Source organism: Lucilia sericata, unplaced genomic scaffold (assembly GCF_015586225.1).
Source record: "Lucilia sericata isolate MDLA Ls3-8-SP2 unplaced genomic scaffold, ASM1558622v1 Contig000781F_arrow, whole genome shotgun sequence".
In the NCBI taxonomy this organism is placed as follows: domain Eukaryota; kingdom Metazoa; phylum Arthropoda; class Insecta; order Diptera; family Calliphoridae; genus Lucilia; species Lucilia sericata.
In genome coordinates, this window is record NW_023994775.1 from 177,271 (window position 1) to 200,748 (window position 23,478).

At 28.9% G+C, this 23,478-nt stretch overlaps 1 protein-coding gene across 1 annotated transcript; it reads left to right on the forward strand.

Moving 5' to 3' along the window:
* The first annotated feature begins 6,245 nt into the window (after positions 1 to 6,245).
* LOC119608047 lies at positions 6,246 to 11,925 on the forward strand. The gene is made up of 3 exons (XM_037962283.1): positions 6,246 to 6,305; positions 11,240 to 11,494; positions 11,568 to 11,925. Exons 2-3 carry the CDS (start codon positions 11,296 to 11,298, stop codon positions 11,789 to 11,791), a joined length of 423 nt encoding a protein of 140 aa, XP_037818211.1. The 5' UTR covers positions 6,246 to 6,305; positions 11,240 to 11,295; the 3' UTR covers positions 11,792 to 11,925.
* The last annotated feature ends 11,553 nt before the right edge of the window (positions 11,926 to 23,478 follow it).

The following is a 23,478-nucleotide window of genomic DNA, read 5'->3' on the forward strand; positions in this document are numbered from 1 at the left end:
GTACGTATGTATATACTTTGACAACGGATGTTATTGGTACCAGGCGTGTATATTTCCTTTTCCCTCTGTGTAGTAGTTCTTCGTATGAAACTATAACGGATGCAGAATAAGATCAATCGTCAGCGTAAATGTCCCTTACCAAAGAGCTACTCGATGATCGAGTCCTGGTTTTGAACTTTTTTTCTCTCTTCCTCTTTTCAACAGTTTTAGTATGAAATTCTTGTCGCAGTTGGTGTGAAAATGGTGAGATTACAAATATGTTCTTAAGTTATTTAGTGATTGATCTAATATTCATGCATTTTGGCAGTGAGATCATGGAATTCTTGAGATCCTGTGCCTCATTGTAACAGAGAAAGCATCGAAAGTTCTCCTAGTTGCTTGGATAATATCGTAGATAAAAATGAAGTTCGATCGTCAACGTCGATCAGATCTACTATTTGCAGATCATGAATCGCATTCGAACAACACTCTCTAGAGAGGACAAAAAGGACAAAGACAGATCAATAGTCAACGTCCATCTAACAATTTTCCATACACGTTTATCTCTGCCTTCTATTTTGATGATAAACTTTCAGATTAATCGCAATAGAATTACGATCTCCTGAACTAACGATTTAAGTCGGGCGATATTCCCCAGCAAAAAAAAAGAACTTCCAAAAAAGTGAAAAAGAAGTAGAATTTACTCCATGGAAGTACTGAAAAAGGCCTGAAGAAGTGATGATTTTAACACAGGCTTGTCATAGGAGGGATGTTCTTTTTATTTGATTCCAAATTCACTACTTCTGAAGTCAATCCCAAGAAGTAATTTCTATGCTCTTATTCACTAATTTCTTTTGAAGTGGTGATAAATGTTATTCTTTTGGAAGTATTTCGCTTTATTTTTGCTGGGTCTTTACTAACTGTTCAATGTTGAACTACAACATCGACAACATCGTCGTAATTATCCTCACACTCTCACCCTGCCTCATATTTTGATGATTAACTTTAAGATTAATCGCAGTATCTGGAGGTCAAATTTTTTTCTAACGATTGATTATACAGATTAATGAAATTTTGTTGTTGTTGTCAAGTGAGATCAATAGCTTTGTTCTTTTGGATTGCGCAGATTGTACAAAATAATTAAAAAACATGGGATTGATCGATTCCGGCAAGTTTATCATAAATCGAACGTTCTTATGATGTCAACCTATGATCAATTTCGATCAGTTTCTAGAAAGTGCGGAATTTGTCAATTGCTAAAATAGCTAGTCGATTAGGTAGAGTAATGGAAAAGCTACTCCATGATATTTCAAAGAAGTTTGCATATCAGTGAAAGATGGAAAAGCGATTCGATGATCTTTGAAGATTGTCATAACTAGATCGATATATTTGTGGAATTCGCAACCATGTCCTCGTTTCGCTTTTTTCCTCCTTTCCCTTATTTTGATTTGAAAAATGTCATAGTAAAACTCAACTTGTCGAATCTGATATTTGAAGTTGCAATTTATAAAATTATCAGTTGATCTTGCAAAGTGATCTTCTGATTCTTAAGAGGAAGACAAATTTGATAACAATCGATATAATATTTTTGGAATTTAGAAACGTGTCTTAATTTCGCCTTTTTCCTCTTTTCTCTTATTTTGAGTTGAAAAAATATTCAATTTGTCAAATCTGGTATTATAAAAATTATCAGTTTATCTTTCAAAGTGATCTTGTGAACCTTATAACGAAGAATGTTAACATGTTTAGCTTGTTATCGGTTCGAAAAAAGTGAATTACAGATATTCGATCAGCATAAAGGAAATCTGAAAATTATCTGATGATAGTTCCTACAACTTGATTGTTGTCTTTATATATTTGAAAGCTTTTATCAGAAGAATATATTAATCCCTGATATTCATTCCAACAAGACTGAAACTGACTGATCTTCTCAACAACAAGACATTAACAAGACTTTTTTAAGTCTTTTAAGACTTTCTTTAATGGTCAATCCTGCAGCTTATTGATTTCTTCATATAAAATCCGGCAATTCTAGAAGCGTACCAAATCAATACCCCTCCAAGTCAACAGACTGATTCCAGTAGTTTACTACTAGAGTTGAATTGCCAAGCTCTCTAGATTTAAAGATTTCTACTTTTCTAAAGGCAAAGGAAACATCCTAGGACGTATATCGTTGAGATTTCTAGAATAAAAGGTACACGGTTCAAGAAAACCTTCCTCATTGACGAAAAAAACTATCGATTGTTACAACTCCCGTTGATTTGAATAACGTTGGTTGTTTATATTTAATATTAATTACCTACGCCTTCCGGATCGTTCCTATGCTACAATTTAAAAATGTCACTAATAGTAAAGGAAATATCAATACTATAGTCGTCTATATAATACATTTATGCATATTTTGTAAATTACAATAAATTGTCATAAACTTAATGCATGTGACAGCAGTCATTATCATATTCGAAATCAACCAATTCCATGTATTCGATTATGTCAGTAATGTTGTGGCATTAAAACGTTTTCGAACATTTATTATTATTGCTGCTGCTGCTGATTGTTGTTGTTACTGTTATTGTCACATACATACATAAAAAACAAATAATCAACAACTTCATGTTGATGATGATCAACAACGATATACAATTTGTCATTGCCAGATGATGGTTTATTTATAATGATGGAGTGTCAGTTAATTTGAAAGAATGATGGAATTAATTGGTTGCTATTCATGGAATGGTTTTTTTACACGAATAAATTTAATCATTTTAAGATTTTAATGCTGTTAACAAAATAATTTATACAAACATATGAATATAACAAATTGCAGATTAACAATTATGTTCTGGAAATCAGGAAGAATTTTTTAAATATGTAATAATTAAGTAATATTGGCAACAAGGTTTTTATTTATTATTTAATTAAAATTAAACTAGATTTTATTTCTGCATTTAAATACTTATTTCAGTTTAATTTAATCCCTCTCAATTTGTCATTGTTTTAATTGTAAACAAATTAGAACTGTCATTATCAAGCTAATGCTTACACTTCTATTTTTCCAGTTTTTTTATTAATCCCCAAATTGCATTGAATGAAATCAAATTGTTTTAATTTTATTAAACATTTAATCACATCTACAAACATTATGTATTTAGGAGTTAATGAGTTGTGATAAGTATGTTAATTGAAGGTTAATGATTTATTATTAAATAATTATTGTTAATAATCAAATAAAATAATAACAAATTTGTGAATATTTACAAAAAAAAAAACATAAATATATTAACAAAGACTGGCTTTTAGAAAAAAAATCGTAACAAGATTGTGAAAGCATTTCCTTTAAATTTAATGGCAAGAAAAAAAACAACAACAAGATTATCAAAACAAATACAAATATGTAATTGATGGCGTAAGAACAAAAAGTAAGTACTACTAGTTCTAGAAATGTTGATGGATTTTATATGATGGTTACACTAGCAAATTGATTTTTAATTGAATTTTTGAAAAGTAAATGTGAATTTTATGTGAAAACTGGAATAACATAATTTTTATAAAAATTAAAATTTTTCTATTTTTTGTAAAAATTTAAATTTTTTTGTAGCAATAAATTTTTCAAATAAAGATAGATGTATAGATAGATAGATAGATAGATAGATAGATAGATAGATAGATAGATAGATAGATAGATAGATAGATAGATAGATAGATAGATAGATAGACAGATAGACAGAGACAGATACAGATAGATAGATAGATAGATAGATAGATAGATAGATAGATATAGATAGATAGATAGATAGATAGATCGATAGATAGATAGATAGATAGATAGATGATAGTTAGTTAGTTAGTTAGTTAGTTAGTTAGTTAGTTAGTTAGTTAGTTAGTTAGTTAGTTTAGTTAGTTAGTTTGTTAGTTTTTAGTTAGTTAGTTAGTTAGTTAGTTAGTTAGTTTAGTTAGTTAGTTAGTTAGTTAGTTAGTTTAGTTAGTTAGTTAGTTAGTTAGTTAGTTAGTTAGTTTGTTTTAGTTAGTTAGTTAGTTAGTTAGTTAGTTAGTTAGTTTTAGTTAGTTAGTTAGTTAGTTAGTTAGTTAGTTAGTTCGTTAGTTAGTTATTAGTTAGTTAGTTAGTTAGTTAGTTAGTTAGTTCGTTAGTTCTTTCGTTCGTTCGTTCGTTCGTCGTTCGTTTCGTTCGTTCGTTCGTTCGTTCGTTCGTCGTTAGTTCGTTCGTTCGTTCTTCTTCGTTCGTTCGTTCGTTCTTTCGTTCGTTCGTTCTTCGTTCGTTTCGTTCGTTCGTTCGTTCGTTCGTTCGTTTCGTTCGTTCGTTCGTTCGTTCGTTCGTTCGTTCGTTCGTTCGTTCGTTCGTTCGTTTCGTTCGTTCGTGTTCGTTTTCGTTCGTTCTTCGTTCGTTTTTCGTTCGTTCGTTCGTTCGTTCGTTCGTCGTTCGTTCGTTTCGTTCGTTCGTTCGTTCGTTCGTTTCGTTCGTTCGTCGTTCGTTCGTTTTTCGTTTTTCGTCGTTCGTTCGTTCGTTTCGTTCGTTCGTTCGTTTCGTTCGTTCGTTCTTCGTTCGTTTTTTCGTTCGTTTTCGTTCGTTCGTTCGTTGTTCGTTTCGTTCGTTCGTTCGTTCTTCGTTCGTTCGTTCGTTCGTTCGTTCGTTCGTTCTCGTTCGTTCGTTCGTTTCGTTCGTTGTTCGTTCGTTCGTTCGTTCGTTCGTTAGTTCCTTCGTTCCTTCCTTTCCGCCTTTTTTTCTTTCCCACCCCCCTTCCCCCTCCCTTTTCCCCCCTTTCCCCTCTTGGGCCTCTCGCTTCCTAACCTCCTCCTCAACTCCAGGCTTGTCCCATGTCCGTGTAACGCCTAATCATGATTTTTGTTTTATAATTCTAATACTTACCATCAATTCTTCGTTGACTCTTTTTTTTTCAAATTAACACTTGTGTTTTTTTTTTCCATTTCTGCTACTGTTGGTTTTGTTATAGATTTATATTAAATACGATGAAGAAACATGAAGAGTTTTTAGCAGCAATGACAATAAAAAATAAATAAAAAACCAAAAACAAAACTTATAAATGCAATATTGAATGCATTTCAATTGAAACAACAACACCAATAAAAAAATAAATTTAATTGCATACAAACATGAAACATTTACATGGATTTAAAACTAATACAGAGACTCCCATACATACATAGATACAAAAACATGCGAATATTTTAAACTAGAATGGAATTGAAACTGTAAAGGAAATACTTGTGCATTGGTAAAATGAACTTGTAATCTAAAGCCAAAAACAATAACAACAATAAAAATAGTACTGAAATTTGTTTTTGTTTTTAGCATATTGCAGTTTTTCGTTTATATTCAATGCATTTATTGAAATTAAACTAAAAAAAATATACATATCTACCAACAAGGTTTCTTTACGTATCTAAAATTTATAGTAATTTTTTATCAACAAAAGACATTTGTTGCTATTGCTCTTTTTGCATTTGAAATTAGTAATAGAAATTGTAAATGTAATACTGGCTTAAAGCCAAAAGTCAGTGAAATATCTATAATAATTTTATGATTTTATATGTCTTATAATCTAGACTATTCTCGAGATGTTATAACATAAATTAAAAACTTTTGATAACAAAAATTTTAAAGTAAATTAACACACAATAAAAATGTAATAAAATTTACAAAAATATTAAAAATAAAAGCTGGTTAGTACTTCTTCTTTAAGCAAAAAAAAAAAAATTGCAACCAATCAACAAAATAGACTGGTTAACATAATTTAACTGAAGTTTATATAAAGATTTAACAGTTTTTTTTTTTTTTGTTTAAATGCAAAATAAAAGCAATAAAATTTTATAAAACAAAACACAAGAAGCTTTATATGAAACAGAGAAGCTGAAGCCAAGTCAAAAAGAACTTAAACATTATTGCAAACAGACTGGTTTTTGAGTTTGGTTTGTTGGCTCAAATTATCAGGAAGTTGAAATTTATATTAAAAGCTGAAGTTGAACTGAAGCTGATCTAAAAATTAACGACAAAAAAGTAACAAAAAAAAGAAGAACAACAACTTAAACAACTTGAGTGGGAATGCTGATAAAAAATAATAATAATATTGGTAACAAAAAAAAAGAACAACAGTTGACAGAAATGGACAAAAATGCTATAAAGAATAAACAGCATTTTGTTGCTGTTGTTGTTGTTAAAAATATCTAGATGAAACAAACCGTAAACGAATAGCAGTTAAATGCACAAAAATATCACATCACACCAATAACGAAAAACCATCCGGTCGGTCATCTGACCATCGTCGCAACCTCAACAGCAGCATAAAAAAGTAAGAAACATCTGCAGATATTTAAAAGAATCAACAGCTAAATAGAAAGCAAAGAATAAACACATACTCGCATAAAAAAGCTTTTTCACTTAATGAAGCTTTTACCCTATCAAATAGTTTTCTTTACATACCAAAATGTGTTAAAATTAAAAAGTTTCGTTTTCTTTAAATAACGAAAATATATGTAAAAGCTTTTTGTCAGAAAAAACTCCCAAATGAAGCTTTTTCTTAAAGATTTTTTTCTAAAATAGTTTGCTTTTTAAGAAGAAATCTTTTTGCATAAACTTTTTATATAAAGCTCTTTTAATAAAAAATTTTGATTTGTATTCAAAATAAAATTTTTAAAAGCTTTTTTAATGCTTTAATATTAAGCATTATTATGAAAAGTTTTATCATGTTAAGCTTTACAGCATTTATATGAAGCTTTTTCATGGTAAGCTTTTATATGAAAATTCTTGATGAAAAGCTTTTATAAAAAGCATTTATATGAAACATTTTAGAAAAGGCTTTTAAGTAAATTTGTTCCATAAAAAAGCTTTTAAATTTAAATACAAAAAACATTTTCATAAAAACTACATTTTTCATAAAAACGCTTTAAAATAAAGCTTTTAACGCTTTTATATAAAAGCTTAAAAAAAGCTTTTATATTAAAAGCTTTTTTAATGCTTTAATATTAAGCATTATTATGAAAAGTTTTATCATGTTAAGCTTTACAGTATTTATATGAAGCTTTTTCATGGTAAGCTTTTATATGAATATTCTTTATGAAAAGCTTTTATAAAAAGCATTTATATGAAACATTTTAGAAAAGGCTTTTAAGTTAATTTGTTCCTTAAAAAAGCTTTTAAATTTAAATACAAAAAACATTTTCATAAAAACTACATTTTTCATAAAAACGCTTTAAAATAAAGCTTTTAACGCTTTTATATAAAAGCTTAAAAAAAAACTTTTATATAAATCTATTGGAATTAATATTTTTTGTGAAAAGTTTTTAAAGTAATATTTGTTATTATAAGCTTTAAACATTTAAAAAGTGTTTCATTAACAGCTTTTTAAATTCAAAGAGCTTTTAGGATAATCCTTTTTCAAAAATCGTTTAAAATATGTCTTTGCATAAAAAGTTTTTAAAACAAGATGTTGCACAAAAAGGTTTAAAATTAAGATTTTGTGCAAAAAGGTTTAAAATTAAGCTTGTGTACAAAAACCATTATAATTAAGCTTTTGCATATAAAGCTTTGAAAATAAGCTTTAGCATAAAAAGTTCCTTAAAATATGATTTTGTATAAAAAGCTTTTTAAGTTTTTTTTCTGTATAAAAAGCTTTATAAATAAGTTTTCTCATACAAAGTTTTTGAGTTAATTTGTTATAAAAAGCTTTTACAGTTTTAAAACCATATTATTAAAAGCTTTTAAGATAATCCTTTTTCAAAAATCTTTTAAAATAAGTTTTTGCATAAAAAGCTTTAAACTTTAAATTTTGAACATAAAGCTCTAAAATTAAGTTTTTGCCCAAAAAAGCCATAAAATTAAGCTTTAGCATTAACATAGAAAGATCATTAAAACATGATTTTGCATTAAAATGAGCTTTAACATAAAAAGTTTTTTAAAAATATTTTTTTGAAATAAAGGTTTTGCATAAAAAGCTTTTTAAAAACATTTTCATAAATAAGTTTTAAAATTTATAATTTATATTTATAATTTAGTTATAAGTGTAATTTTTGTAAAAAGCTTTAAGGCAAACGTTAGTATAAAAAGCTTTTAAAATAAGCTTTTTCATATAAAATGTTTAAAAACTAAGCTTTTGCCTAAAATACTTACAAAATAATATATGAAAAGCTTTAAAAATAAAGCTTGTCCATTTAAACGGTTTTAAAAAAAATCTACACTACCAATAAGATAAATTCATTCCTTAGCATTCCTGTAAACAACTATCAAGTGTCCCATAGCTAGAAAACAAAGAGCAACAACCAATCTACCGTACAAACATTGTTGGCCGTGTGTGTGGTGACTTTAACCAAAAAAGAACAAAAAAATCTACAAAATTTAAAAAAAAAATCACAAATGGACAACAAGTATTTTGCACATGTTTAAATAACCGAAGAAAAAAATACATACAACACGAAGAAATAAATACTTAAACGCTCGTTGAGACATACAATAGTTAATAATATTAAAATTTTTAATTTGGAGGTCAACTACTTAAAGCTTCTTCTCTAGAATCTTACCAGCAGCAAAGCACAACTTTTTCCTACTCTTGTTGCTTTTATATAAAAAAAAAACAAACCGACCAACAATATTAAATAAACTATATTTCAAGAATTGCAGACCAACAACAGCAGCAAACATGACAAACAAAAAGGTTAAAACCAGAATTTAATTTATTTAAGAAATGGAAATTTTCTACTAAGATGGTGAAGGCGAAGATGATGATGTTAAATCTTGAAAAAGAATTAATATCTATAAGAGAAGTAAATGTAACAGCAAAAAAAAAAAAACAAGAAGAATTTTATTTAATCTAAATCTTCAGTTTAATGTAATGACCTTGATTCCTTGATTAAATATCTTTAGTCACTGTCACTGTATTACAGGACACAAAAGAAGAAGAAGAACACACGCATTGGTCTGTGTCTTGCACAAAAAATTACATTTATAATAAAAAATGAATTAAGTTTTAAAAAAAGAAAGAGATTTATGTTTAAATTGTTTAAGAACACCACATACTTACTGTGATAGCTGAAGGTCATTTACAAAGAGGATTTATTATGTATCGAACAGAACTGAAAATATGCTATAAATTCTTAAATGGAAACCGGCGAAAAAGGAAACAATTTGATCAATTGACAATTTAGAAAATTTAAAACCGTTATTAAATAATGGTTTTTACTGTTTTATAAAGACTATAGACTAGACTATAAACTAGACTAGAGTAGAATAGACTAGACTACAGACTAGACTAAAGACTAGACTAAAGACTAGACTATAGACTAGACTATAGACTAGACTAAAGACTAGACTATAGATTAGACTATAGACTAAACTATAGCCTAGACTACAGACTAGACTATAGATTAGACTATAGACTAGACTATAGACTAGACTATAGAATAGACTATAGATTAGACTATAGACTAGACTATAAACTAGACTAGAGTAGAATAGAGTAGACTACAGACTAGACTAAAGACTAGACTATAGACTATACTATAGACTAGACTGTAGACTAGACTATAGACTAGACTATAGACTAGACTATAGACTAGACTATAGACTAGACTATAGACTAGACTAAAGACTAGACTATAGATTAGACTATAGACTAAACTATAGCCTGGACTATAGACTAGACTATAGATTAGACTATAGACTAAACTATAGACTAGACTATAGATTCGACTATAGACTAGACTATAGACTAGACTATAGAATAGACTATAGATTAGACTATAGACTAGACTATAGACTAGACTATAGACTAGACTAGACTATAGACTAGACTATAGACTAGACTATAGAATAGACTATAGATTAGACTATAGACTGGACTATGGACTAGACTATAGACTAGACTATAGACTAGACTATAGACTAGACTATAGACTAGACTATAGACTAGACTATAGACTAGACTATAGACTAGACTATAGACTAGACTATAGACTAGACTATAGACTAGACTATAGACTAGACTATAGATAGACTAGACTATAGACTAGACTATAGACTAGACTATAGACTAGACTATAGACTAGACTATAGACTAGACTATAGACTAGACTATAGACTAGACTATAGACTAGACTATAGACTAGACTATAGACTAGACTATAGACTAGACTATAGACTAGACTATAGACTAGACTATAGACTAGACTATAGACTAGACTATAGACTAGACTATAGACTAGACTATAGACTAGACTATAGACTAGACTATAGACTAGACTATAGACTAGACTATAGACTAGACTATAGACTAGACTATAGACTAGACTATAGACTAGACTATAGACTAGACTATAGACTAGACTATAGACTAGACTATAGACTAGACTATAGACTAGACTATAGACTAGACTATAGACTAGACTATAGACTAGACTAGACTATAGACTAGACTATAGACTAGACTATAGACTAGACTATAGACTAGACTATAGACTAGACTATAGACTAGACTATAGACTAGACTATAGACTAGACTATAGACTAGACTATAGACTAGACTATAATAGACTAGACTATAGACTAGACTATAGACTAGACTATAGACTAGACTATAGACTAGACTATAGACTAGACTATAGACTAGACTATAGACTAGACTATAGACTAGACTATAGACTAGACTATAGACTAGACTATAGACTAGACTAGACTAGACTAGACTATAGACTAGACTATAGACTAGACTATAGACTAGACTATAGACTAGACTATAGACTAGACTATAGACTAGACTATAGACTAGACTATAGACTAGACTAATAAAATTAAAAAAATTTCAATGCTATGTATAATAAAATATTCGTAAAAAGTAACATTCAAGTATTCGAATACTCGATTAATCGACAAGAATTGTTCGAATTATTCTAAATTGGAAATTTTTTATTCGTTCGAAGAAAGATATTTTTTTTTCCTCGAGTAATCGAATAATTTTTATTCGAATGACAACCCTACCAGATAGTATCATCTGTCTGTCCGTATATCATATGTACATATATTATGATGCAATCAATTTTCTGTTTTCCCTAGATGTGTATATCTGTATGGCTGTCTGTACGTTAGGGCCTTGAGGTAATAGCCGGCACTTTTAATAAATTTTTATATTACTATTTGAACAACTTTTTTTAAAGTGTCTTTTTAAAATATTATTTCAGTTTTCTCAAGTAAACAAAATAATAATTTTTCTCTATTTTTAATATTTTATAAAACAAGCAACAAAAAACATTAAAATCATCGAAAATCCTGAATCCCAAGTCCAAGATCTAACAATGAATACAAACATTGGTTTCATGATTATTATTCTATTATTTCTGATCAAAACATCACATGTTTTCGGTAAATTATGTTATGAATGTGAATCAACGGCCAAAGATGAGAGTTGCAAAACTGTATTCTATCAACAAAAGAAATATTTAACAGAGTGTAGTTCAAAAGCCATTACGTGCTATACCGTTGAAGTTTTCTCTCGTAAGATTAAATTATATTTTGTAAATTAAACTGCGTCTCCTTTTATTTAAATTATATTAATTTGATTTATTAGGTGATGCTCTCGGAGACTATGCAGTTCGGAGAGGATGCTATATTCGTGGAGAAAATATTTATGGTAATAGGTCTGAAATTCAACCAGTTGGACACTATCATTATTGTCCTTTCGATGCCTGTAACTATGATCATAATTTATTTGATTTTGGAAACACTGCCTGGAGATTTAATCAAAAATATGTGATGCATTTTGCTGCATTATGTTTTGTTTTATTGCATTAGATTTGAAATTTTGCCAGGTGTGGGAGTAATTATAGTGATTCTAAAAAGGAATGTAGGATTTGATCAATTATGAACCGAATATTTTCATGCTTGTACGGAATTATATACATAAATATATTTATTTTTAAATTTTATATATCACAATTATTGTTAGGATTAGTTTCCTATAGAATTTCGATTCCAGAGAAAATATAAAAATTCAAAAAGTTCAGGAAATATTCAGTTATCAACAAAAAAGTCCACGGCCAGTTATGATCATTTTCCTATAGAAAAGAACACAATCAATTCCTATATAAAGTTCATGAACAATCTTCTAAAGTTCCCGAAAAGTTTGCGATCAGTTTTCTATTGAAAAGTTTTCTACAGAGAAGTTTACGATCAGTTTGCTATAGGAAAGTTTAAGAACAATTTTCTGTAGAAAATTTTACGATCCGTTTCCTAAAATGTATTTTTCGGTTTTACTGAAAGAACGATTCAACTGCTGATAAATCTCTCAATATTCAAAACATCAAATCACCGAGAATCCAAAATACCAAGTCTAAGACCTAACGAGGAATTCGATCTTTTGTGTATAAAAATTCCTGTTTTGAAAACTAACGTTTGTTTAAAGTTTTTAAAATTTTCTACATTTTTTGTTTACTTTAATAAAGTTTCTTTTAAATAACGTACTTTTTTGAAAAAATCCTTTAAATAAAGAAACAAATTTGTATAAGAAAACTTTTTCGAAAACTTATATGTATGTTACAACGAAATTAGTCATTTTAATTGAGAACTCAACAAATAAGAATCATATTTTCTTCTAAGAATTATTTAACAAGACGTTTTATTATTGTTATTGAATGTATATACACATGTATTTTCTTGTTTAAAAATTTGTTAAATTTTTACACCATTTTCAATTTTAATTTAGAAAATTCATTTGTATTTCAGATAATTTAATTGAATTGGGAATTTCTGAAATACAAATAAAAATCTAAAATTAGAAATTTCTTAACATCAAACTTAAACAATTACAAAATTCTAAAATGTGGGAAATGGTTTAATATGTAGTACATAAAGTATTGAATTGTTAAAGAATATGTATGTGTTTGTAAGGTGCTCATGATTTTATGAGAGTGGTTACGTTTAAACACCTTACTGAAACGTGATAATACATATATTTAATAGCGCAAAAATCAAAACAAATTGAACTAATTCAATGTTCACAAATCATGTGTCTTTTTCATTAAAACGCTGCTGGAAGAGGAAGGAAAACAAAACAAAAGCAACTAAATCACAATATTAGTCATCAATAAATTAAAGTACACATGAATAATATTAAAAAAATAATAATAAAAATATTTATTGCACTTTAGCTTCAATACGAGTACCTGTTTGAATTTATTGTAAAATTATATTTGTTTGTAACCAAAAAGTTTTTTTTCACAAAACCCCTCCCTTACATACTTATTTCTTATAAGTATCGGACTATTTTGTGGTTCATTTAAATAAACACCTGGAGTTGGGCTTTTCATTAATTTTTTTTCGTTTACGTGTAAAAACAACAACAAAAATTAAATAGTAATTGTTGCATAAAAAAGTGATGATTTTTTATTTATTACAATTCAAATTTGTGGTTTTTAAAAGGGAAGTTGTTAACAAATAAAGCAACAAAAAAACTGTATTAAAAGTATTCTTTTTGTGGTTGTTGTTTATAAAGAACAATAATAACTTAAGGTTTGTGACAGGTGTTAACTAACTAACTAACTAACTAACTAACTAACTAACTAACTAACTAACTAACTAACTAACTAACTAACTAACTACTAACTAACTAACTAACTAACTAACTAACTAACTAACTAACTAACTAACTAACTAACTAACTACTAACTAACTAACTACTAACTAACTAACTAACTAACTAACTAACTAACTAACTAACTAACTAACTAACTAACTAACTAACTAACTAACTAACTAACTAACTAACTAACTAACTAACTAACTAACTAACTAACTAACTAACTAACTAACTAACTAACTAACTAACTAACTAACTAACTAACTAACTAACTAACTAACTAACTAACTAACTACTAACTAACTAACTAACTAACTAACTAACTAACTAACTAACTAACTAACTAACTACTAACTAACTAACTAACTAACTAACTAACTAACTAACTAACTAACTAACTAACTAACTAACTAACTAACTAACTACTAACTAACTAACTAACTAACTAACTAACTAACTACTAACTAACTAACTAACTAACTAACTAACTAACTACTACTAACTAACTAACTACTAACTAACTAACTAACTAACTAACTAACTACTAACTAACTACTACTAACTAACTAACTAACTAACTAACTACTACTAACTAACTAACTAACTAACTAACTAACTAACTACTAACTAACTAACTAACTAACTAACTAACTAACTAACTAACTAACTAACTAACTACTAACTAACTAACTAACTAACTAACTAACTAACTAACTAACTAACTAACTAACTAACTAACTAACTAACTAACTAACTAACTAACTAACTAACTAACTAACTAACTAACTAACTAACTAACTAACTAACTAACTAACTAACTAACTAACTAACTAACTAACTAACTAACTAACTAACTAACTAACTAACTAACTAACTAACTAACTAACTAACTACTAACTAACTAACTAACTAACTAACTAACTAACTAACTAACTAACTAACTAACTACTAACTAACTAACTAACTAACTACTAACTAACTAACTAACTAACTAACTAACTAACTAACTAACTAACTAACTACTAACTAACTAACTAACTAACTAACTAACTAACTACTAACTAACTAACTAACTAACTAACTAACTAACTAACTAACTAACTAACTAACTAACTAACTAACTACTAACTAACCTAACTAACTAACTACTAACTAATACTAACTAACTAACTACTAACTAACTAACTAACTAACTAACTAACTAACTAACTAACTAACTAACTAACTACTAACTAACTAACTAACTAACTAACTAACTAACTAACTAACTACTAACTAACTAACTAACTAACTAACTAACTAACTAACTACTAACTAACTAACTAACTACTAACTAACTAACTAACTACTACTACTAACTACTAACTAACTAACTACTAACTAACTAACTAACTACTAACTAACTAACTAACTAACTAACTAACTAACTAACTAATAACTACTAACTAACTAACTAACTAACTAACTAACTAACTAACTAACTACTACTAACTAACTAACTAACTAACTAACAACTAACTAACTAACTAACTAACTAACTAACTAACTAACTAACTACTAACTAACTACTAACTAACTACTACTACTAATAACTAACTAACTAACTACTAACTAACTAACTAACTAACTAACTAACTAACTACTAACTAACTAACTAACTAACTAACTAACTAACTAAACTACTAACTACTAACTACCTACTAACTAACTAACTAACTAACTACTAACTAACAACTAACTAACTAACTAACTACTAACTAACAACTAACTAACTAACTAACTAACTAACTAACTAACTACTAACTAACTAACTAACTAACTAACTAACTAACTAACTAACTAACTAACTACTAACTAACTAACTTCTTGACACAAACATAATATCGGAATACAGTATCAATTCGGGTTGGGATCAAGTTAGAATCTATTTTCGTAGAATTTTATCACAGCGATAAGCGATTTATTAACCGTCCAGTACTTTACTATGAAGCTATGTACACACGGTTGTTAGATCTCATAATGTTGGCAGAAATATGTTCAAAAAGTGTCTAACAACCGTGTCAACTTACAACTTTCATCTTGCAATATTGTCAGAAATGCCTTTTTCTGACAACTATGCAAAACAAAAATTGTAAGTTCATGGGATTGTTAGACATTTTCTGAACATTTTTCCGCCAACATTGTTAGATCTGACAACCTTTTATCACAGCTTTAATAAGAATTATATAGGGGATAGGGTTAATTATAAACAAATTCTATTCGTGTTAAATTTCATTGAGTAATAATTTTCTTAAAGAGTTCAAATGGTGACCGATTCTCAGAGGGACTTACATATGTGACATAATCAACTTCACTACCAAAAACACCCGAAATTGAAGGATCAGAAATTATAAACGGAATGAAAAAATTTCCTTTCCAAATTATTTATTGGACCTATTAATGTGTTGCTATTGACGTAATCCTCTCAATTCAGGGTCAAAAGCTTTCAACTGCTCTTCCATATAAAATTGTGTAATTATTTGAAGCTATTGTGTTTTTTTGTCTTTAAAATCGCTTAGAACAATTTTTAACTATTTATTCATGCTGTTAAACAATAAAAAAAAAAATGACAAAAAAAAAAAAACGGTGCAAACTGAAAAATGACGAGCCAGTTGGACTTGAATGTATGTGCATTTAGAACAAATGAAAACGAAAATAAAACACATATTGAAAAAAAGCAAATATTTGTGGTTTAGAACATGCCTTAATTGCAAAAAAATAAAAATCGAACAAAAACTTAAATTTTGTACAAAACGAATGACATACAGTGGTGGCCATGAGGTTAGCACATTTGGTATCTGTTAAATATAAAATCAAATATTTCCTATAGTTCTTAACTTTTTTAACAAATTCTTTTTTATGCGTAACACATGTCCTTCGAGGATCACGACACATTACATTTTGTTCCACTACTTTGTTGCAGATAGATTTCTTTCTTTCCAAAGTACATCTACCCCAAAAAAAATTTGGACATAAGTTTAGCACAAAATAAAAAAATCATTAAAAAATTAAAAATAAAGCAAAGAAACTGGATAATTTTATGTAATTTCACTTAAAATTTTATATTTTGTAGAATAGTTGCACATTTTGATAATATCATTTCTTCTCCTGGACATAATCTTCACCAGAACCCACTAGAAATTTCATGACATAAATTTTAACCCATAAATAGGCAAAATTCTTAGGAATTTGTGTTTTATTTGTTGCACCATTTCGTTTAATATGTTCCCTATTGGATTGGAATCTAGAAATTATTCTGGGGGCTGCAAACATGTCAATCTCGCTCGCTTCCAAGAAGCTCCTCTCTGTACTTTTAACATATTTTGGGTCATTGTCGACCAAAAAACGCCATTTAACTGAACTTTTGTCCACTCATTTTTTTACTAAAATATTTAAGAGTCTATTTTGATAGTCATACTGATCCATTTGTGCATCCACCTTGCGTATAGAACCTCCACTAGCCCGGAAAACGCTTCCGAATTCGTCATATTTCACCCATTGTGTTTTATGGTTTTAAATGTACACTTTGGTTGTTGCTGCATGTTTGGAGTACAGCATAATTACATTTTTCCATCAAATTTGATCCTATTAATCTTCAACTAGTATCCTCCAATCATGCAGATAAAGCTAAAGTGTTCCAGAGAAATCATATATCACAATGGGGGGAAATTTCGTGGTATTCATTGCATTTTCTTGGCATGCTGTTGGTCCTATATTGATGTTGGATGCAGAAGTGGATCCGTATGACTATCAAAATAGGATCTTAAATACTTTATTAAAAAAATCGGAGGACAAAGATGGCGTTTTTTGGTCGACATCGACCGTAAATATGCTAAAAGTGCTGAGATGAGCTGCTTGGAAGCGACCGGGATTGTCATGTTTGCAGTGCCCAGTATATTTTCTCGATTCCAATTCAATAGAGAACATATAACATAATATGGACCAACAAATAAAAGCAGAAATCACCAAGAATTTTGCCAATTTATGGGCTGAAATTTCTAGAGGGTTCTGGTGAAGATTATGTCCAGGAGGAGGAATGATATTATCAAAATCTGCAACTATTCCACAAAATATAAAATCTTAAGTGCAATAAGATAAATATAACCGGTTGTTTTGTTTTATTTTTAATTTTTTAATGATTTTTTAATTTTGTGCTAAACTTATGTCCAGATTTTTTTGGGGGTAGATGTACTTTGGAAAGAAAAAAATCTACATGCAACAAAGTAGTGGAACAAAATGTAATGTGTCGTGATCCTCGAAGGACATGTGTTACGCATAAAAAAGAATTTGTTAAAAAAGTTAAGAACTATAGGAAATATTTGATTTTATATTTAACAGATACCAAATGTGCTAACCTCATGGCCACCACTGTATGTGTGGTAAATTGTATACACACACATACCTACATACATATGTATAAGTAAAAATCCAATGAATAACTTTTTGTACGTTTTTTTTAATTTTTGTTCAAAATGGAATTTTTTTCTAACACTACGTGCTCTACCTTTAAAATGTACAAAAATACTATAAATAATAGAAATAAAATGAACAAACAGCAACAACAACAACAAAAACAAAAAATCAAATTAAGGGTTTTTAAACAATTTAGTACAAGTTATGGACATTATGTCATTTTAACTATTTAACTAACACACATGCACATCAACTTACAGTTTCAAACTCAAAATTCAAATTAACTGCGTCAATAATATTCAGATACTCAACTACAAATGCAAACACAATAAGTCTTATTATTTTAACCCAAATTATTTCTCATACCTTGAATAATCTGAACAATGTGTACAAATGACCAACAATTAATTCTATGTGTAGTACTTGTTGTTTGTGTATTTAGAAACAATATGACGTGAACGCTCCAAAAAAAAATTCCCTCTTTATAATTATTTTCACAAAAACAAACAAAATTGAATCTGTGATTGTTTTATGGTCAGTATTTTTTATGGTTTTGTTTTTCAAAACCTCAATAGTTTCCTTTTTTTATCAATGTATTTACATCTTTAAGTTAATTTTATTATTTACGTCACTTTACGATCTTTTGTTTAAACCCCAAAAAATACTCTTTTTAAGAAAATCTCTTTTTCTATAGAAACATTCTTCCCACGGAAGACTATATTTAGAAAAAGTCTTCCTCTCTTCTCTTTATATAGAAAAGGGTTCCTGATAAAGACCCATTTTATATAGTAAAAGCCTCTATGGAACACATTTTTTATACAGAAAAAGTCTTCCTATGGAAGACTCTTAAGTCTTCCTAAGGAAGACTCTTTTTATATAGAAAAAGTCTTCTTAAGGAATACTCTTTTTATATAGAAAAAGCATTCCTTAGGAAGACTCTTTTTATATAGAAAAAAGTCTTCCAAAAGAAGACTCTTTTTAGAAAAAGTCTTCCTAAAGAAGACTCTTTTCATATAGAAAAAGTCTTCCTACAGAAGACCCTTTTTATATAGAAAAAGTCTTCTTAAAGAAGACTCTTTTTATATAGAAAAAGTCTTCCTAAGAAAAAGTCTTCCTACAGAAGACCCTTTTTATATAGAAAAAGTCTTTTTAAAGAAGACTCTTTTTATATAGAAAAAGTCTTCCTAAGGAAGACTCTTTTTATATAGAAAAAGTCTTTCTAAGGAAGGCTTATATAGAAAAAGTCTTCCTAAGGAAGGCTTATATAGAAAAAGTCTTCCTAAGGAAGACTCTTTTTATATAAAAAAAGTCTTCCTAAGGAAGATTTTTTATATAGAAAAAGTCTTCCTACAGAAGACCCTTTTTATATAGAAAAAGTCTTCTTAAAGAAGACTCTTTTTATATAGAAAAAGTCTTCCTAAAGAAGACTCTTCTCTATATAGAAAAAGTCTTTCTAAGGAAGGCTTATATAGAAAAAGTCTTCCTAAGGAAGACTCTTTTTATATAGAAAAAGTCTTCCTAAGGAAGACTCTTTTTATATAGAAAAAGTCTTCCTAAGGAAGACTCTTTTTATTTAAAAAAAGGGTTCCTAAGGAAGACTCTTTTATATAGAAAAAGTCTTCCTAAGGAAGACTCTTTTATATAGAAAAAGTCTTCCTAAGGAAGACTCTTTTTATATAGAAAAATTCTTCCTAAGAAAGACTCTTTTCATATAGAAAAGTCTTCCTACAGAAGACTCTTTTCATATAGAAAAAGTCTTCCTAAGAAAGACTCTTTTTATATAGAAAAAGTCTTTCTAAGGAAGACTCTTTTCATATAGAAAAGGTCTTCCTAAGGAAGACTCTTTTTATATAGAAAAGGTCGTCCTGAGGAAGACTCTTTTTATATAGAAAAGGTCTTCCTAAGGAAGACTCTTTTTATATAGAAAAGGTCTTCCTAAGGAAGACTCTTTTTATATAGAAAAGGTCTTCCTAAGGAAGACTCTTTTTATATAGAAAAGGTCTTCCTAAGGAAGACTCTTTTTATATAGAAAAGGTCTTCCTAAGGAAGACTCTTTTTATATAGAAAAGGTCTTCCTAAGGAAGACTCTTTTTATATAGAAAAGGTCTTCCTAAGGAAGACTCTTTTTATATAGAAAAGGTCTTCCTAAGGAAGACTCTTTTTATATAGAAAAGGTCTTCCTAAGGAAGACTCTTTTAATATAGAAAAGGTCTTCCTAAGAAAGTCTCTTTTTATATAGAAAAGGTCTTCCCAAGGAAAACTCTTTTATATAGAAAAGGTCTTCCCAAGGAAGACTCTTTCTATATAGTAAAATTCTTCCTAAGAAAGACTCTTTTCATATAGAAAAAGTCTTCCTAAGAAAGACTCTTTTCATATAGAAAAAGTCTTCCTAAGAAAGACTCTTTTTATATAGAAAAAGTCTTCCTCAGAAAGACTCTTTTTATGTAGAAAAGGGGTTCCTATAAAAAAGTCTTCCTAAAAAAGCTTTTTCCTAAAGAAAAGCTTTTTTCTCATTTATCTATTACAATCTGATCGCAACTCGTATGTAAGTAATTTAAAAATGCTATTTGAACTTGAATTTTTTGCCATAAAATCGTTTGATATCTATTTTATTTTAAACGTCCTCCGGTTTTTTTTCTAGTTGCTGTATCTCTCCATAAAATCTACTCATTTTGGCTGCGATTTTTCGAATGACATTAAAAACAATTGTTAGAATTGAAAAAGTAATAGATGGAGAGAGAATAGAAAAAAAGAAGCTTGTTTTTTACAAATTTTTTCACAGCTAAATTTAAAACTTTTATTTAACGTATTTAAGAGTGAGAGAGTGTGTGTGTGAGTTACCAAGTGCAGCAATGATTTTAGTGTTTAATAAGCCAGTATGAGATATAAGTATTACGACTGTTTTTAAAAAACTATTCTTTTTTGTAGTTTTGAAACTAAATCGTAAAAATAAACTCGAAAATGTTTATTTATAATGACAACCACTGGCACAGAGGAAAAAAGTCTACACCTGGTGATAGAGAGTATAGAAAACTGAGTAAAATCTTCTTGTTATAACTCGCTGGATATCAAAGTTGCTAGTTATTTAGAGTAAAAGCTTAAAAATTCAAAAAATTCTTTTTACAAATTTAACCCATAGATTAATACATGTATTAAACAAATTTGTTAAAAATTGTAGAACTAATAACAGTAGTCTGTTTTCTAGACACTAAGTGTATTTTCAGTTTTTGCCATAATATTGAACAGCAGCAAAACAATTATTTTACGACATAAAAAATAGCAGCAAAAAACAACTAATACATACAAATACACACGAAAAATGTTATTAATTTTCAAACCAAACTCTAATGACAGCTGTTGTGTTCAAAGTCAAAAACGTTTTTGTTTGTCAAAATCACGGAATGTTCATACGATTATTATGAGTATTTATTTGGTTTAGAATTAAATGCATTCAATTGTTTTTGTTGTTGTTGTTGCAGCCGCTGCCGTGTTGTTGTATATTTATTTATTATTATTTGTTAAAAGTTTTTGTAGAGATGTCATTAATAGAATATTGTTAGAAATTTATTTCTGTTGCTGTTGTTGTTTTTTTTTCTGATTTGGCTAAATGACATGAAGCAAAAACTTAAAATGACAATAATGAAAAAACGTTAAATTTAGTTTTTTTTTTTTGTTACACCACGCCCAAAAGAACTCATCGTCAGGTAGTTTTGGTATTTTTTCATTAGAAATAAATTATAGTTAATTACACGATTTGTTTAGTTGCCAAATTGTAATTATAGTTTGTTATTCAAATAAAGGAAATAATCATAAAAAGGGAGAAAAAGAGAATCACATAGGGAGTAATGAGGGGGTATACTTAATGTCAAACTCGAAGATAGTACTCATACGTCACCGGTTATTGCACAGAGCTAATAATGGGTTCCAAAGGAGATGAAGTTGCGTTGCATTATTTTTAGAACTGAAGTAGAACTGAACTAGAACTGAAGTAGAACTGAACTAGAACTGAACTAGAACTGAACTAGAACTGAACTAGAACTGAACTAGAACTGAACTAGAACTGAACTAGAACTGAACTAGAACTACTGAACTAGAACTGAACTAGAACTGAACTAGAACTGAACTAGAACTGAACTAGAACTGAACTAGAACTGAACTAGAACTGAACTAGAACTGAACTAGAACTGAACTAGAACTGAACTAGAACTGAACTAGAACTGAACTAGAACTGAACTAGAACTGAACTAGAACTGAACTAGAACTGAACTAGAACTGAACTAGAACTGAACTAGAACTGAACTAGAACTGAACTAGAACTGAACTAGAACTGAACTAGAACTGAACTAGAACTGAACTAGAACTGAACTAGAACTGAACTAGAAACTGAACTAGAACTGAACTAGAACTGAACTAGAACTGAACTAGAACTGAACTAGAACTGAACTAGAACTGAACTAGAACTGAACTAGAACTGAACTAGAACTGAACTAGAACTGAACTAGAACTGAACTAGAACTGAACTAGAACTGAACTAGAACTGAACTAGAACTGAACTAGAACTGAACTAGAACTGAACTAGAACTGAACTAGACTGAACTAGAACTGAACTAGAACTGAACTAGAACTGAACTAGAACTGAACTAACTGAACTAGAACTGAACTAGAACTGAACTAGAACTGAACTAGAACTGAACTAGAACTGAACTAGAACTGAACTAGAACTGAACTAGAACTGAACTAGAACTGAACTAGAACTGAACTAGAACTGAACTAGAACTGAACTAGAACTGAACTAGAACTGAACTAGAACTGAACTAGAACTGAACTAGAACTGAACTAGAACTGAACTAGAACTGAACTAGAACTGAACCAGAACTGAACTAGAACTGAACTAGAACTGAACTAGAACTGAACTAGAACTGAACTAGAACTGAACTAGAACTGAACTAGAACTGAACTAGAACTGAACTAGAACTGAACTAGAACTGAACTAGAACTGAACTAGAACTGAACTAGAACTGAACTAGAACTGAACTAGAACTGAACTAGAACTGAACTAGAACTGAACTAGAACTGAACTAGAACTGAACTAGAACTGAACTAGAACTGAACTAGAACTGAACTAGAACTGACTAGAACTGACTAGAACTGAACTAGAACTGAACTAGAACTGAACTAGAACTGAACTAGAACTGAACTAGAACTGAACTAGAACTGAACTAGAACTGAACTAGAACTGAACTAGAACTGAACTAGAACTGAACTAGAACTGAACTAGAACTGAACTAGAACTGAACTAGAACTGAACTAGAACTGAACTAGAACTGAACTAGAACTGAACTAGAACTGAACTAGAACTGAACTAGAACTGAACTAGAACTGAACTAGAACTGAACTAGAACTGAACTAGAACTGAACTAGAACTGAACTAGAACTGAAACTAGAACTGAAC

Bases quoted from the DNA above. Each gene is read 5' to 3' on its own strand.
- LOC119608047 (XM_037962283.1), top strand. From the start codon at position 11,296: ATGAATACAAACATTGGTTTCATGATTATTATTCTATTATTTCTGATC. The intron at 11,495-11,567 runs GTAAGATTAAAT...TTGATTTATTAG, and splicing joins TACCGTTGAAGTTTTCTCTC to GTGATGCTCTCGGAGACTAT.